Raw genomic sequence first — 15,932 nt, 5'->3', positions numbered from 1 at the left:
GATGTGCTGAAATGACCTGGACAGGCAGTTTGGAGGAAATTGATGTTCCAGGTTGGATTTGAGGCAAAACCTTCCCTAATACTGTTGGAAAGTGTCCAGAGGAGGGCTACGAAGATGGTGAAAGGCCTTGAGGGGAAGACGTACGAGGAACGGCTGAGGTCACTGGGCCTGTTCAGCCTGGAGAAGAGGAGGCTGAGGGGAGACCTCATCACAGTCTACAACTTCCTCGTAAGGGGGTGTCGAGAGGCAGGAGACCTTTTCTCCATTAACACTAGTGACAGGACCCGCGGGAACGGGGTTAAGCTGGGGCAGGGGAAATTTAGGCTGGACGTCAGGAGGGGGTTCTTCACAGAGAGGGTGGTTGCACACTGTAACAGGCTCCCCAGGGAAGTGGTCACTGCACCGAGCCTGTCTGAATTTAAGAAGAGATTGGACTGTGAACTTAGGCACATGGTCTGAACTTTTGGGTAGACCTGTGTGGTGTCAAGAGTTGGACTTGATGATCCTTAAGGGTCCCTTCCAACTCAGGATATTCTATGATATTCTATGATATTCTATGATAATTTGCAGATGAGACACTAACCAGTCTCTGCAGTGAGGTCATTATGGAGCTAGATGATTAATATCTTTGATGTTCTTTCCTCATGCTACCTTGATATTCATTGTTAAATTATTAATCTTAAAAATTTGGTCACTATTTAAGCTATAAATCATTTCTCATATTTGTCGTAGATTTAACAATGCTCAGCTATAGCACGTATCTCCATTCATGGGGTGGCCCTAGCCACTGTGCCTGTTACCTGTCACTTGTTTCCTGCTCTTGGGTGACAGTAACAGATTTAGCTGTAAAACTTTATAGCAGTGTTAGCTGCAATTTAAAGAAAAGGTAATAATACATGCTTTTAGGCTCGCTAGTTCCCTTGTGTTCCAGTTCCTGAACTGATCATTCAAAAACTGGTGATAACTGTTTTTATTAACCATCTGCAAAATATAGCCCCCATTAAGCAGGTTGTTTTTTTTGTCAGCAAAGAATAATAATCCTATGACTACATTGCAGGTACTGTCGTGGTTTAAATTTGCTACAGCTGGCAGAGTTAAGTCATTGGATTTGGGCCACATTTTGGATAATGGTGTTATTTATGTTGTTAGTTTTATATTCCCATTTTTGTTTCTGTTTAAAAATATGTTTATTTAGCAAAAAAAAGTGTTACTTGTAAATTCAAAAAGGATTAAGAACAGATTTAAGAGGCAGCTTTTCTTTTTTTCTGTTCACCAGGCTCCATAATTCAGAGCTAGTGAACTGTATTGCACTTGAACCTTGGTTTATGACTTAATTTAGGGTAACGAGTGTCAGTTTGGAAACGGTAGTATTCCTTATTCTGCCATTTCATTTTTTTTTATTCGCTTTTTCATCTTCATTTCTATTCATTTAAGATGAATACTGGCATCGTACTTAGCATGGTGCTGTAGGATGAGCATGGTGGCCATAGGTGAATGGCTGTCCTGAAATGCAATACTGGAATACTTCTTTTTTCCCTTTTTCAGTCATGTATATTCTGAACTGTTGAATTCTTACTAAATTCAGTTTTTGGAAGTGGATTTTGTAGTTATGATTCCTTTTTCCCCTTTAGTAAAACAAGTGAAGGGCATGTTTCCTTCACTGTGCTCTCTGAAGACTTTTTTCCTCTTTTTTTGCTGAGCCTTGAAAACAACTTGTGACTGATAAATTGTGAAATGGATTTTGGAATAGAGTACCTCGAGGGGGGTTTAAATTTTTTGAAGGCAATTAATTGTTTTTTTGTGAGGTGTGTTTACCTGCTGCCTTCATATCTTGCGGAGTTTTCGAAGCATGTTGAAGGGGTGGTATTGGAAGTGATTGTGTAAAAAAAAAAACCAAAAAAAAAAAACCAAAAAAAAACACCTATTTTTGGCTTTCATGCACAGTAGTTAATAATTCTTTTGTCATGAAATTTCTTTTTTTTTTTTTTCCTCCCTCCAATCTGCTAGCTTTAATCTAGGCCTCGGGCCTAGGGCTGTGAGGAGCCGGGTCTCTCCGGCCTGCTGCTGTGGCAGCCGCACTGGTGGTGTTCCCTGAAGCCTTCAGTGAACTTTTCTTCATGCTCCATGGCTGGGTTTGGTGCTTCACAGGGAAAATTTTTCCCTTGAGCCTGGTCCTGAGCAACCCGATGTGATTTGGCCCTGCCTTGGGCACGGCTGAGGCTGGTTGCTCTCTTCAGGTAGAAGATACCTGAGACACCCGTGTCCTGGCTCCTGTTTTTATCTCAACAATAAAGGGAGCTACACTTCAGGCATGCTTCCAGATGAATTTCAAGACTTTTTCTAAACTGGAAGGAAGCTCTTAGGGTGATGGCAGGAAGACAGTTGGCTACACAGGAGTTTCTCATGGCCAGCCTCTGAGGTGGTGCCACCATGCTGTCCTCAGGGCCCCCTCTTTTAACACTTGGCTGCAGTGGTGCTGTGGAAGGAGCTGGTCACCTTACATACCCTGCTTCCTAAAAGGGGTATTTAGCAGGAAACCCACACTACCCAAACAGGGCATGTAAATGAAGTAGTGATTTTCACTTATATTCAATCCCTTGCCTATTCCCTCTAACTTGTGCTGGCTCATCTCTCCTCTTCCCCCAAAGCCGTGTCTCCCCAGCCTCCCTCCTGTTAAAAAGCATCCCAAGGCCCTCCTTGGTTTATGTTCCAAGGGAGGAGATTTATGTCACTTCTAGTTAATAAGAGTGCTGAAATTCCTGTTATTTATGGATTTAAAGATTAGGGTTTTCTTTGACTTTTTTTTTCTCCTGCCAAACACTTGTCCTCAATTCTTGCTTTTGGTAACGTTTCTAAAATCAATTATGCTCAGTCTTTCAGCTTTTTAATAGCTTTCTTACCACACTAAAAAGAATGTAATTATATAGACTGTTGTGTGCGATCAAGCTCCGACAAGATCAATTGTAGTTAAATCCACAAGACTAATGCTCTGAAATGTTGTAGTTTTGTTTGATAAACCAAATAGTCTTCTGTATCGGTACCTCAGACATTTCACTTGGGCATTATCTAAACCCACTGGCTATCAGAACCACATTTTAAAATCAGGGCAAACTATGAAAACGTGTCATGTTTTCCTCAGAGCTAAAAGGAGTGCTTTCTGGGAGTTTGCATGCTGTTACAGGTTTTTATTGCTACATCCCTGTATCCAGAGGACTTCGTGTAGGCAGCACTTCAGTGAGGGTGGTTTTCAGCAGAAAGCTGTGGAGGGCAGCACTCAGACCTCCTGTGGCTGGTTTCAGGATTTGGGGATTTTGTTGTCTCCCTGGCATCCAGCAGGATGGAACAAGAGGAGGTTAGAGCTGCAACACAGACACCATGGTTTTGGCTCCAGTTGTCTGGCCACTGCTAGGGAGGCTGGAGCTCTGGGGAGCAGCACCTCGGTACATCTCTGGTTCGGGGTAGCTCTGATGTTCCCAAATGTTGTAAGAATTGCATTCCTCTGGGCTCAGGGAAAAGTTGCTGGAATGAATACAGTGGTGTGTGCAGACAGCTCACTCTTTCTGCATACCTGTAAATGCTTCTCTCACCCTGTGATGGAGGGGGACTGTATGCAGGCAGGTGCAAAAGCTAGTGTTGGGAAAATGGACCTCAGCCCATCCTTCCTGAATATGAGCTGAAAACTTCAGTGTGGCTTTTGAGGCTGCAGGACACCAGAGATGCCTGCAGCTGTGGAAATGTTATTCTTACAGGGCTCGCCTCTGGGGCCCGCAGGCTGTTCCTTGGCTCTGCTCCACCCTGAGGTTCTAGGCTGTGAATCCCATCGTGTTTTCTATGGGGAAAAAACAAACAAACAAACAACAAAAAAAAACAAGCAAACAAAATAATGTATTTCTGTAGCACGCAGGCTGTGGCTCCTTTTATTTGCCTGGAGAGTATAAGTGGCTGTTTCTGTGGAGCTTGGATAGTTTGAGCAGGGGGAAGAAGCAGCTCTTCAGCAGACTTTGAAACTCTTCGTAGTTTTAAGACTTTAAATGATTTGAATTCTTTTGGTTGGCTGTTGGTGTTTTGGTCTAACCATTTTATTTATATTTTTGAGGTTATTTTAAGTGAATCTATTAGTTTCTCCTTGACAACTGGTGTGAGTATAGCAGCTCCCCTGGATGCAGGGATACATGCTGCAACCTGCAAGGCTCAGGCATGGTGAAGACGATGCCCAAATGCTTTACAGCCTGGGTTTGCAATGCTAGCTACTGTGGCTGCCCCAAGTATGCTTGGGGTAGTGATGTAGGCTCCTCTTGTATTTTACCATTTTACCAGTCCATAATGTTGTAGTGTTTCTCATTTATTCTCATACCAGATGTTAAAATATGCCTGCTGTGGGAACAGAAGTAGTAGTGGTTTTTTACAGGCTGGAAGGAAGAAGCTTGTCTGCTGCATGCTTAGAGTACTCCTAAAAACAAATACTAAAATACAGTTCTTGTAGATGTCCTGTTTTTTTCTAATTTTAGGGCGCTTTTTCTAATTTTCTTGTTTAATCATGTAATAAAGATTGCTATTGGGCTGTTCTGGTGTGTGCTGCTCTTTTGCATTATCAGTTATAAATACTAGCTTAATCTTGTAAAATTAATTGAAGAGACTTTGTGGCTTTTAATATCATAAGATCTTTTTAAAAAGAAAAATATAGATATGCGAAGCATTTTTACTTCAAATTTTAAATCTATTACATATCTACTTTTTGCCTGCTAGTAACTTGGTAAATGCTTTATAATGTAATAAACTGAATTTGTGATGAACTAGCTAACTTTCTCGTTTCATTTTGACTTCTCTAGAGAAGTTGGAGGTTGCGCCGCCATCTCCAGGACAACTGAAACATGGTAAAATAAGAATGTTTGCTGAATGTAGCTCGGTCCTGTGAAGTCTTTGTGTTCGAGTTGCTTCGTCTTTCTCCTACAAGCATTGGTCTGTCCTCATCCCTGTACTGTGGAGTAGTGGAAAACCAAAGCAAGCACCTAAAGTCACCCTGCCTTCTTTATTTCATAACACCTCAGCTGGTGAGAGAATGTGTGCCATTTAGTGAAAGTAGGACAGAAAGCCCAAACAAGGGAGCACTGTTCAAAGCCAGCAGCAAGCATTGTTCATCTCAGCCAAGCTGCATTGATGATGTAGTACTTTAGGGATTTTTTTTTTCTCTTTAAGCTTAAAACTAATGAATTCCTTCAAGTCACATATATTTTAAATAGATTCATAAGTGGGGTAAAATTGTAGAGAAATTAGAAGTAGAACCGTGATTTTCACGTTCTACCTTATCTTACAAGTCAGGGCGTTTTTACGGTTTCAAGCTCTGTCAGTGAGCAAGTGCATTTATTTGAGTGTTCTCCTACTCTAGGTATTTATACTTGTATTTTATTTTTTTTTCCCATGATCCCTGGACTTCTGTTTAATCCATGGATTCTAAAATTCTATCAACATCAGTAAGAATGAGTCCCATATGTAGCTGTACAGTTAGGTACACATTTTGAAAGTTTTTGGTACCTATTTGTGCTTTTTTTTTTGCTGTTAGTTTTTGGGGTTTTTGTCCTGCTATTTAAAAAAAAAAAAAAAAGTTCACAGAATCACAACTTCACACATTCTGTCCTTTTAGTCTTTCATCTGTTCATTTAAGAAGGTATGTATGTTCTTAAAGTCAGTAAAGTCCAAACTTATTACAATACCTAAGCATGAAACATCTTGTGTCACAATTGTTTTTTGTGATAATGGATTCATGGTGTTTTTAGAGGTAAACCCAAAAGGGAGTCCTGCTGGTTTCTTTTTACCTGACTGTGAAGTTCATGCACTCTTCTCACTTCTCTCTTCCTATGTTTGCATCTCTGAAAGTTTGTAAAATGTGATTATTGATGCTATCTCAAATGGTGGAAAATAACTAGCATTTTCAATGTTAGCAAAAAACAAACAAACAAAAAAAAAAGTGAAAAGAACTTATTTTCTAAGCTGTACTTTTAATCAAGTAGTCAGTCCTCGGTTCTGTATTTAGTCTTAGGACGCTAGCACCTTGAGACTCAGCTGGAGGCCACACTGTGCAAATTCAATCTCAACGCCATAGGAAGCTTATATAATAAGACTTGAGAGAGAAAATGGAGTGGCACAAAAAGGAGCAGTAGCACTGTGCTTGTTAGAAATTATTTAGACCAAGTTATTCCAAGATCCTGCAGTAGCAAATAGTTTAAAGTAGGATTTACTTGGAGTTTCATGAGTGAAGAAGAAAATGCATCAAACAAAAGATGGAACCTGATTTCGTAAAATTTTGAGGAGCTCCTTGAAGTCTAACTTGTCTTCAACATAGCGCCCAAACAGAATGCTGATACAGAAGTTTGGGCTGAAGAGTGAGATAATGAACACTGCATGACACGCTAGCGAAAGCCACCATTGTAAACTTGGCTGAAGGAGTTTTGATAAGAATTGGCTAGAGCCAGGCAATGCTCCTAAAATATGATTTCCTTTTTTTTAGGAATGATTGAAGAAGTGGACCTCTTGCAGTGGAATAGAGAGGGAATTGCAGAAATTGAGGGCTTTAGTTCAAGTGAGAGGATAACGCAAGGAGAGAGTTTGGCAGCCTTCAGCGATACTGCAATGTCAACTGGAAGGATTGTAAATAACATCAAAGTTTGTGCAGTGTTAAATATTTCTCTTATGCACTAGTAGATGTATGTGGCTTTCATTCGAATGTGTACAAGTATTGGAAAAGAGTAAATCCATTCACCTGGTTCTTCACAAGGCATTAGTAAGACTTGTATAGCAAAGGGCTTACCAAACGTGCCAGAAGTAAAAACAGGGCACTAAACGTAGTAATAGGAAGGGGATTTTCTGTATGTTAACTTTGCTTCTCTTAAAGGTAGAATTAAATTCACATTTTGGTTGTTTGTGTGAAGTAGTAAACTCTTATAAATATTATCTTTTTTGTTACTTATTTCTTTTAGTGTTCTTCCACAATGCATTGCCTTTTGTAGGGTTTGGATTTTTGGATAACGCAATTATGATTGCTGCGGTAAGTTCGTTGATTCCTTGATCAAGCTGATACAATTCATATTATTTACATACTAACGATTAATATTATTTATGTACTAAACGAGTAAATGAGAGCTTCAGCGAGACTCCTCTCCCTCTGCATCAACTCACTAATTTCTGGTCTAATGTTTTCATTAGTTTCCACGTTCTGTTTAGACTTGCAGAACACAAACAAGTGTTACCTTCTCAGTCCATTAGCATTTGCTACAATACTGGCCTTCAGAAGAGGCTTTTTGGTCTCCTAATCTCTTCTGTAAGATACAAAATTGTATCAACTACATGATCATAGCTGTATTAACTAATTACAATGCAACACTGAATAGCTCTTGAGGCTGATGCTGCTTTGTAGTCACGTAGTGTGGCATCACTGAGTAACACCCTTTAAATATTTTCCTGTGCCTTTGGAAGATGAGATGGGCTGGTGGAACAGGAAGATGAATTGAGGCCGAAGAGACTGTTCCTTGGGTAGTATTGTCGTTGACAATGTAGTCTTAATTGTGGGATGATTCAGGTGGGAAGGGACCTCAGGAACCTCCTGTTGGGGACCTTTTCAGGGTTTCTAGTCTAACATCCTGCTCAAAGCAGGGTCAGCTGAAAGGTCGGACCAGTTCGTGGTTGTACCTTGTGGTCTTGAAGACCTCCAATGGCAGAGACTGCACAACCTGTCTGGGCAGCCTTTTCCAATGCCTGACTGTCCTCAGTGAGAAACCTTTTCCTGTCCTGCACATCATTCTGTCTCTAAATTGGAGAGACCAAATGGACCACGTGGTGGATAAGGAGTTGGCTGGGTGGTCACAGTCAGTTGTGGTCAACTGACTGCTGCTGAGTGGTGTTCCTCAGGAGTTGGCATTGGGACTGGTGCTGTTTATCATCTTTGACAGTGACATAGGCAGTGGGATCAAGGGCACCCTCAGCAAAATTGCTGACAACACCAAGCTGGGTGGTATGATCGACGTGTTGGAGGGAAGGGATGCCATCCAGAGGCATGGATGGGCACAAGCGGTGGGCCTGCACGAACCTTGTGGACTTCAACGAGGCCAAGTGCAAGGTCCTGCATCTGGGCTGGGGCAGTCCCAAGCATGAATACAGGTGGTGGGTGGATAGAGAGCAGCCCTGTGGAGAAGGGCTTGGTGGTGTTGATGGATGAAAAACTGAACGTAAGCCGGCAACCCAGAAAGCCAACTGTATCCTGGGCTGCATCAAAAGAGGAGTGACCAGCAGGTCAAGGAAAGCGATTCATCCACTCTTCTCCATTCTGTGGAGACCCCACCTGCAGCACTGGGGCCCCCAGCACTAGAAGGACACGGACCTGTTGGAGTGAGTGCAGAGGAGGCCACAAGAATTATCAAAGGGCTGGAGCACCTCTCCTACAAAGATAAACTAAGAGAGTTGGAATTCTTCAGCCTGGAGAAGAGGAGGTTCCAGGGAGACCTTACAGTGGCCTTCCAGTACCTAAAGGGAGCCTGCAGGAAAGCTGGGGAGGGACTCTGTTAGGGAGCATAGAAATAGGACAAGGGAGAATGGTTTTCAACTAAAAGAGGGGAGATTTAGATTAGATATTGAGAAGAAATTCTTCACTCTGAGGGTGGTGAGGCCCTGGCACAGGCTGCCCAGAGGAGCTGTGGATGCCCCATCCCTGGAGGTGCTCAAGGCCAGGCTGGATGGGGCTTCGGGCAACCTGGGCTGGTGGGAGGTGTCCTTGCCCATGGCGGGGGGGGGTGGAATTACAAGATCTTTAAGGTCTCTTCAAACTCAAAAAGTTCTGTGATTCTGTATCCAACTGGAACATCTCTTGTTCTGACTTGTGCTGCTCATCTCATCTTCCCTCCATGCACTGCTGTTCTATCTGAAATTCACTGTGATTTGGTGTTAATATGAAAATATAAGGAGCTATGATACTACATTTTATCTGTTTGCTCACAGTTTCTGGAAGTTTGCTTTTAGAGCTGTGCACTACATTAAGAATTATACTTGGGAAAATGGTATGAAGAGAGAGGGATTACTGTTTTGTCCATTAGGTGGCCATTATGAGATAATATAAAACACTAAAATAATATCTGAATTAGATTCTTGTCCTAGGAGGAGATGCGTATGCTGGGAATATGAGAGCTGTGCAGATCTAACAAGTAATGTCAATTTATCCTTTGAGTTTTAACATAAATGTCTTGAACAGTGAACAATGTCTTGCCAGCTGAATTAGTATCATCTGTTTTAAATCCATAGCCATCAAATAATGAGGAAACTCTTTATTTTTCAGGGAACCCAAATAGAATTGTCAATTGGAGTTATCCTAGGAATTTCAACCATGGCAGGCAAGTAATAAGGAAACGTAGTATGCGTAGACTCACATGACACATTTCTGTATTTTAGGCTGAAAATGGGCCACGGAGCTTGAAATGGCTCCTTTGGTCTTGCAGCAGCCTTTCATAATAAATAAGCAGGGCCGTGTGCTGTTTGCATAAATGGGATTTCAGTTCCAATAAGTTTTGAAATTGGTTGTGTGATTTTTTCATTTGTTTTGTTTTAATCTAAAAGTTCAAGTCCTGGGTAACTTAGAAAAGTTAGTTATTTGCGTTTCTGTAATGAACATGCTTTTAATTCCCTAGGACCTGATGTTTATAGTTGTATTTGCAAGCTGCTGTTTGCTTGCAGCACTGTGTGCAGATCAGTGTTTGATATCCCTTTATTGTGTTGTGCGGTGTTCTTGGTGGTTGCCCTGCCTCCATGTGACGCCGTGTGAAGGCACATGAAGAGCCCTGCTCCAGCACGGTGCCAGCGCTCATAATCTCTGCTCGACTGCCTCAGTGCCTCTGCAGTGTGAGAGTAAAAAAAACTGCTCACGAGCACACCAACTGCAGGTGTAGCATTGCTTGTAGAGGAGAATTTGTAGAGCAGAACAAGTGAATCTTTTGGAAACTTGCAGCCCTCTGTTGCAATGCAAGACAGACACAAGTTTATTTCAGTAAGACCTGCAGTGAAATCATATCTTAAGCATGTAACTTTTAAGTAATACGTACTTAATCACATGTAGTATTTACTCCTAAGCTGACACAAGTGTATGGAAATCATGTCTGCTTTTGAAACATTTAACAGAGCTGCATGTACAAGTAACATCTCCTACTTCCAGTGCTTCTGCGCCCCTTTGGGCACTGCAAGGCCTTTTTTGGTGTCCAGTGCTAGCTGGATGAAACTCAGCTGTGTGTGGTCATTGTATAGTCTTACCTGAAAAGTTGTTACACCAATTCCCGTGTTGCCATCTTGCATTTGTGAAGTTGTCCCGATATAGGTGGAGAAAAAATATTGCACTTGCTGCTATTGTTTGTCCAGCTGCTGTTATTCCAAGCTGTAAGAAGGCCAGAAGATGAGCTCTAAATAAAAAAATAATAATTCTAGTCTTCTATGTGACATACTGATAAGAGCAGGGTCCACAGCAGGGGGTAGTGGAGGTGCTCTTATTTTTGTATTTGTTATTAAAATAATAACTTTTCCTCTTCTCTTCCCTCTTTCCTTTCCAGCTGCTGCTCTGGGAAACCTTGTTTCAGATTTAGCTGGACTGGGGTATGTCTGAATTTGTTTTACGGGTTTATTTTTTGCTCCTTTGCAACCACTGTTGGTGCTAGCGAACTGAAACACAAACACTCAACTTATTTTTTTCTCAGCTCTTGAATTGTCCTTCAGTAAACCATATGACTAGTAGTGTATTCTGTCCTTGAGGAGAGGTGGAGGTAGTGGGTTTTTCTTGTTGAGCTTAAAACTGCAACTCCATAGTTTTGAAACAGAGAATAACTGTTCTGCTGTTAAAATATTATATATTTAAGCGGTAAAATTGGAATTGGTATTTAACAAGATTCAATGTGTTCTGTAGGTACTGCTTGCTTATAAGGAAGTATTTGAATTTTTTGTCACAAAATGAGCTTAGAAATGATGTGAGCCATGTACATTAACGAGGCACTGAGTAGAATGTAACCTGAAGGCTTGGCTCTAAAGTCACTGAGCTGAAGCTCGAGGTGTGTTAAATGGCTTTGAACAGAAGTGAAAACATTCCCATAAAAGATTCACATAAAAGAAACTCAATTTAGCTATCTATATTCAAATGCCTCTTCAAGAAAAGCACATAACAGTGAATACAATGTTCCCCAGCCTCTGGAAGCTTAGAGGGCATATTGCAGGAGGGTTCATTTTATTCCTGTCTTGTGCAATCCTGGGTGCTGCAGCAGTTCCTGTAAGTGTTTGCTCTCAGTCATTGTCAAATTGAGTGATGAACGATGGGGCCTTTCCTCTGACCCTGTATGGCTACTGCTGCAAGCAATTTGGAAAAATATTTTTTTGGGGGGAAACTGTATATTGTTATGATATAGACTATGCCTCATCAGGTACTGGAATGCCTAGTTCTGGACACATTTCATTCTCAGATGTAAAATTAAATCCGAGGAGAAGGAAATACCTGTATGTCTAGGTGTACCTATCTGTTGCAAGTAAGTCAGTATTGACGTTTGAGCTATTATGTCAGATATAGACAGATACATCTGACTTTTTTTAAAGGTAATTTCTGAGTAGTTTCTAAAAATAAAAGCTGTCCATTGCCTGTTTTTTTTCCCCGTTCTTCCTCATTTTTTTCCCCTGCAAATAACAAAGCTTATTACTGAATAGCGTGGGACGTTTTCTCTGGTAAATTTTACTTACAAGCTGTTGTAAAATACAGTAACATCAAGGGCAGTCATGCCTTACCACAAAGTTCTTCTGGAAAGATTGCATGTTAAATCACTGAGAAAATTAGTTGATTTACATTGCAAAAGTGACTTCTGTGACTGTTAGAAGTCTGAATGCTTTCCCATGTTTACGTTTTGATGGCTTTAATCAGTATGGTGAAGGAAAAGCTATTCTTTGTAAGTTCAGTGCTTGAAATAGTTCAAAATCCTCACTAGAAGACACCTTTCAGATGCAAGATGATTTGTTCTTGTTTTCTTCCAGTCTTGCAGGTTATGTAGAAGCTTTAGCGTCACGACTGGGTCTGTCAATCCCTGATCTGACACCAAAACAAGCTGATATGTGGCAAACGCGTCTTAGTGCACACTTGGTAAGTATCCTGCAGGCACTGTTTGGGGGGGAGCCTTTCTATTTGGACTAATATGTGATAAATAACAGAATCATTCAGGATGGAGAAGCCCTCCAAGATCACCTGCTCCAACCATCCCCCTGCCACCAATGTCACCCACTAACCCGTGTCCCTAAGCACCACGTCCAACCTTTCCTTGAACACCCCCAGGGACGGGGACTCCACCACCTCCCTGGGCAACCCGTCCCAGTGCCTGACTGCTTTTTCTGAGCAGAAATGTCTCCTCATTTCCAACCTGAACCTCCCCTGGCACAACTTGAGGCCATTCCCTCTGGTCCTATCACTGGTTACCTGTGAGCAGAGGCCGACCCCCAGCTCCCCACAGCTTCCTTTCAGGCAGTTGCAGAGAGCAATGAGGTCTGCCCTGAGCCTCCTCTTCTCCAGACTGAACAACCCCAGCTCCCTCAGCCACTCCTCATAGGCCTTTTGCCACTCTTGCTTTTAAATATTTAATAACTACTGAAGTTCCAAACACTTCCTAGAAAGCTTGGTTCAGAGCCCATGTAATGGAGCATCAGGAGACTGGATTGTTTCAGCTTTGGGTGTTCTTTTGTATGCAACAACCCATCAGTAACTGGTAGCATGGATAATCTCTGCAGTGACTTCCCATATGCTCTGCAGATACCTTGTTTGAACTCTAGCTGCTGTGGTAAGATAGTTTATTTGAAACTTACGGCCCATAGCATTACCCCTAGTTTTACTCCTTACACAGTCCTCGTCAATCACTTTTTAGTTGTGTACCTCTAGTGTATGTGTTAGTTTCTAATAGTCTCTAATTAGCTTGGATATGAAATTAACTTTTATCTGAATAAACCTTATCTTTTGAATACTATTCACTGCCTGGGCTTACAATAACTCCTACAGTTCTGGGACACTCGCTTTGCAGGTGCATTTTCAGGTGTTAACTTCATGGGCATCCAAACATTTGAAGTAGGCCCACTTCAGTGATGACAGTGTTAGTTCGTTTTGATTATAGAAACGGATTGTAAGAAACAGAGTAAGGAAACAGAATTCTTTCATCTTGGGAGATTTAAGGGATGAAAAATAACACTTTCTCAAAAGTTAGGGAAAAAGTCTGCTTTTAGCAGTGATAGATCAAAGCATTGAGCAAGGAAGAACTGAAACATTGTCAGTGGGCTGCCCTCTAGTCTGTCCAACATACAAGGCTTCTCAGGGGAAGCTGATGAGTCTGAGGCAAGTCTGTCATGCCATGGCAGTTAATTCACAGTAGTTTTCTGTGAAAAGACTTCTGAGTGTCTTATTCTATATGCTAGCATTTTCTCCTTTCTTTTGATTATTTACCTGCTCTGAGGGGTTTCTCAATGCTATTCATTTACTGCTGGTGATACGCCTTTGGATGTTGCCTTTCTTACTTCTTTCCTTTCCCATTGACTTTTACATCTAGGTCAATTTTGGAAATCTTTTCAAATCTATTTATTTTTTGTCTTCACCTTGTGCCTTTGCAAACTGTTAATGCTAGCAGGGAATTCCTCACTCCTGATCTTAATGATAATTCACATTGCCAGATTCAAGCAGATGCTTTTTCACAGTTACACCTTAATTGTTTGTTATTCACCGTCTTCCTGGCCATCATACTAATCCTTTGGATCTTGGTCTCCTTCCTCATTTACCGTGTGTGCATCTCTTCGTGAGTCATTCTTCTCTTTATTCAGAATTGCCTTTTATCACAGCACAGGATTTCTAACCTCGCTGCTTACACATACTTGTCTCTCTCATAGACTGTTTCTAGTCTGCATGCTAAGGAAAATAAGGGTCCCAGCCAAAGGCTAGAACAAATTGTCTGTTTTCCTGGTTGTGTTGGTGCTATGCACAAGTAACAACTGATCAGTGAAAAACTTATTTTTTTTCCCCCCTTTTTCTAGGGTAAAGCTATTGGAGTGACCATTGGCTGCATTTTAGGAATGTTTCCTTTGTTGTTCTTTGGCGATGAGGAAGAAAAACTGGAAGAAAAAAATTAACCTTTTTACAAGACATATACAAATGTAAACTAATGTACCTCAATTATTCAATTATGCTGTCAATATTTAGGAATTAACAGACAGTAAAAATGTATAGACTTGGGAACAAAACCTTCAGCATGTCATTTTATGGAAACACTAATTTATTGTGGCTTTGTCGTGTTCAGTACTTCTTTTTATAAGATACCATTTAGCTTTTTATTTAATGTAAATTTTTGAAGTGTTTTCACTTACAGCAAATGGTGTTTACCACTTCCCCTTTCGACCTTACTCTTGAATGGATTATGACTCTAATAATCCACCATGGGTGACATTATCACTCTTGAGTTGCATATTGGTTGCTTAAAGTTGTAATTGCATGACAAAAATTTCATTGCTGTTCATCAGGTCCTTCAATGCAGATTATTCAGGCGATCAGTGATGAGTGATTTAAATCCCTTGCTTTGCGAGACGACCGGTTGCCCCCTCACCAGCTATTGTTTTGCACTGCCTCTAGATCAGATATTTCAGTGATCTATGTCAGTCTAGTTTGTATTTCTTTACAATTTGGTTTCTCTGACTTGTCTCCTGAGATGATCGTTTTAATGCCTTGACAAGGTAAGTGTTTCTCTTATAGCATCCTTACCAAGTGCATTTTTAGAGGTGATTTAACACCTTTTGTACCTCCATATTCACGGCTTTTTTTCTCCTTTGTAAGCAATATTTGAGAGTTCAGTTGAGATCTCCTTAAATTTATCTTCCTGAGCTTTCAGTGTGATATTAAAGAATTCACACTTCCTATTTCAAAACCACAATGTTTTTTAATTCTGTTTCAAATAGTGTGAGTAGCTAATGGGATAGATGAGGCTGGGGAGCTCTTCAAGGTATGAATGAGTACTGGCATTGCAAGTTTGTGATGAGTGGCTCAACTGAAATAATAATAATACGTACTGTTAGTCTGGATTAGAGGACCTGATTTGCAGATTATAACTTTGTATTTAAGATTAAACCTTTGCTTTTTTTTTTTTTTTTTTTTTTTTGCTGTGAGACAGTTCTTTAAAAAAGAAAAAGAGACTTGAGGCCTTTTTCCTTTTCTGCCTTTTATTTTTGCAGTCTTATCTGGTGTATTATAGATCTGACAGTGCAGTCACATGTAACTGTGCTTTTTTATATGGTCATGAATAAATAAATTATGATTACAACTATCAAATACTCATATTTTGGGATCCAACTTGCCAGGAACATAATGAATGCTAAACTGATAACTGTTGATTGCGAAGGAGGTTTTTTTTTTTTATCTGTTTGAATACCATTTGGAAAAGACACTAAAAAGAAGCACAGCCAGGGGACTTTGAAAGCTTTGTCACTGGAATTGTTAGCACTTCTGAAACCTAGAAATAAATGGTTTGAAAGAAAAATAAAATGCCATGATTTTTATTCGCTATGGAAAGTCTTACTGTAACGTACATATGTTATATGGAGCTTACTACTTATCTCTTGGCTGTAAATCTGTTTCCATTTTTTGAGAAGCCCCTTAAACAGCAATACTGAATCTTTGACACCAACCTTTAATGAAAGTGACAGTGTTTTATATCTGTTTGTGAAAAGCAGACTCTGAAAGCTTGGAGTGAGTAGACCTAGTAGCATATACTGTCCTTCATATGTTAAACCATGAGAATCCTAACCAGACTGTAAAACTGAAAGAAGTTTCAGCTAGGCATGAACAGAAAATGTTTCTGCTTCCATTTTCATAGTGGGAAGCTTTTCTTTAAAAAAGCAAGAAAGCTCCTGCTAGA

General features: G+C 40.6%; 1 protein-coding gene across 2 annotated transcripts in view; it reads left to right on the top strand.

The window, feature by feature from the left end:
* The window catches only part of TMEM65 (transmembrane protein 65), a 31,952-nt gene extending 16,791 nt beyond the window's left edge, over positions 1 to 15,161 (top strand). For both annotated transcript variants that reach the window (XM_032181854.1, XM_032181853.1), the window contains 6 exons: positions 4,830 to 4,874; positions 6,975 to 7,042; positions 9,320 to 9,374; positions 10,578 to 10,620; positions 12,034 to 12,139; positions 14,062 to 15,161. In XM_032181854.1, coding sequence (XP_032037745.1) covers positions 4,830 to 4,874; positions 6,975 to 7,042; positions 9,320 to 9,374; positions 10,578 to 10,620; positions 12,034 to 12,139; positions 14,062 to 14,157 — 413 coding nt within the window. In that variant the 3' untranslated portion in view covers positions 14,158 to 15,161. The remainder of the gene's footprint in view (positions 1 to 4,829; positions 4,875 to 6,974; positions 7,043 to 9,319; positions 9,375 to 10,577; positions 10,621 to 12,033; positions 12,140 to 14,061) is intronic.
* The last annotated feature ends 771 nt before the right edge of the window (positions 15,162 to 15,932 follow it).

This window comes from Aythya fuligula, chromosome 2, assembly GCF_009819795.1.
Source record: "Aythya fuligula isolate bAytFul2 chromosome 2, bAytFul2.pri, whole genome shotgun sequence".
In the NCBI taxonomy this organism is placed as follows: domain Eukaryota; kingdom Metazoa; phylum Chordata; class Aves; order Anseriformes; family Anatidae; genus Aythya; species Aythya fuligula.
The sequence above is the reverse complement of the archived record's forward strand: the minus strand, read 5'-3'. Positions and strand labels throughout refer to the sequence as shown.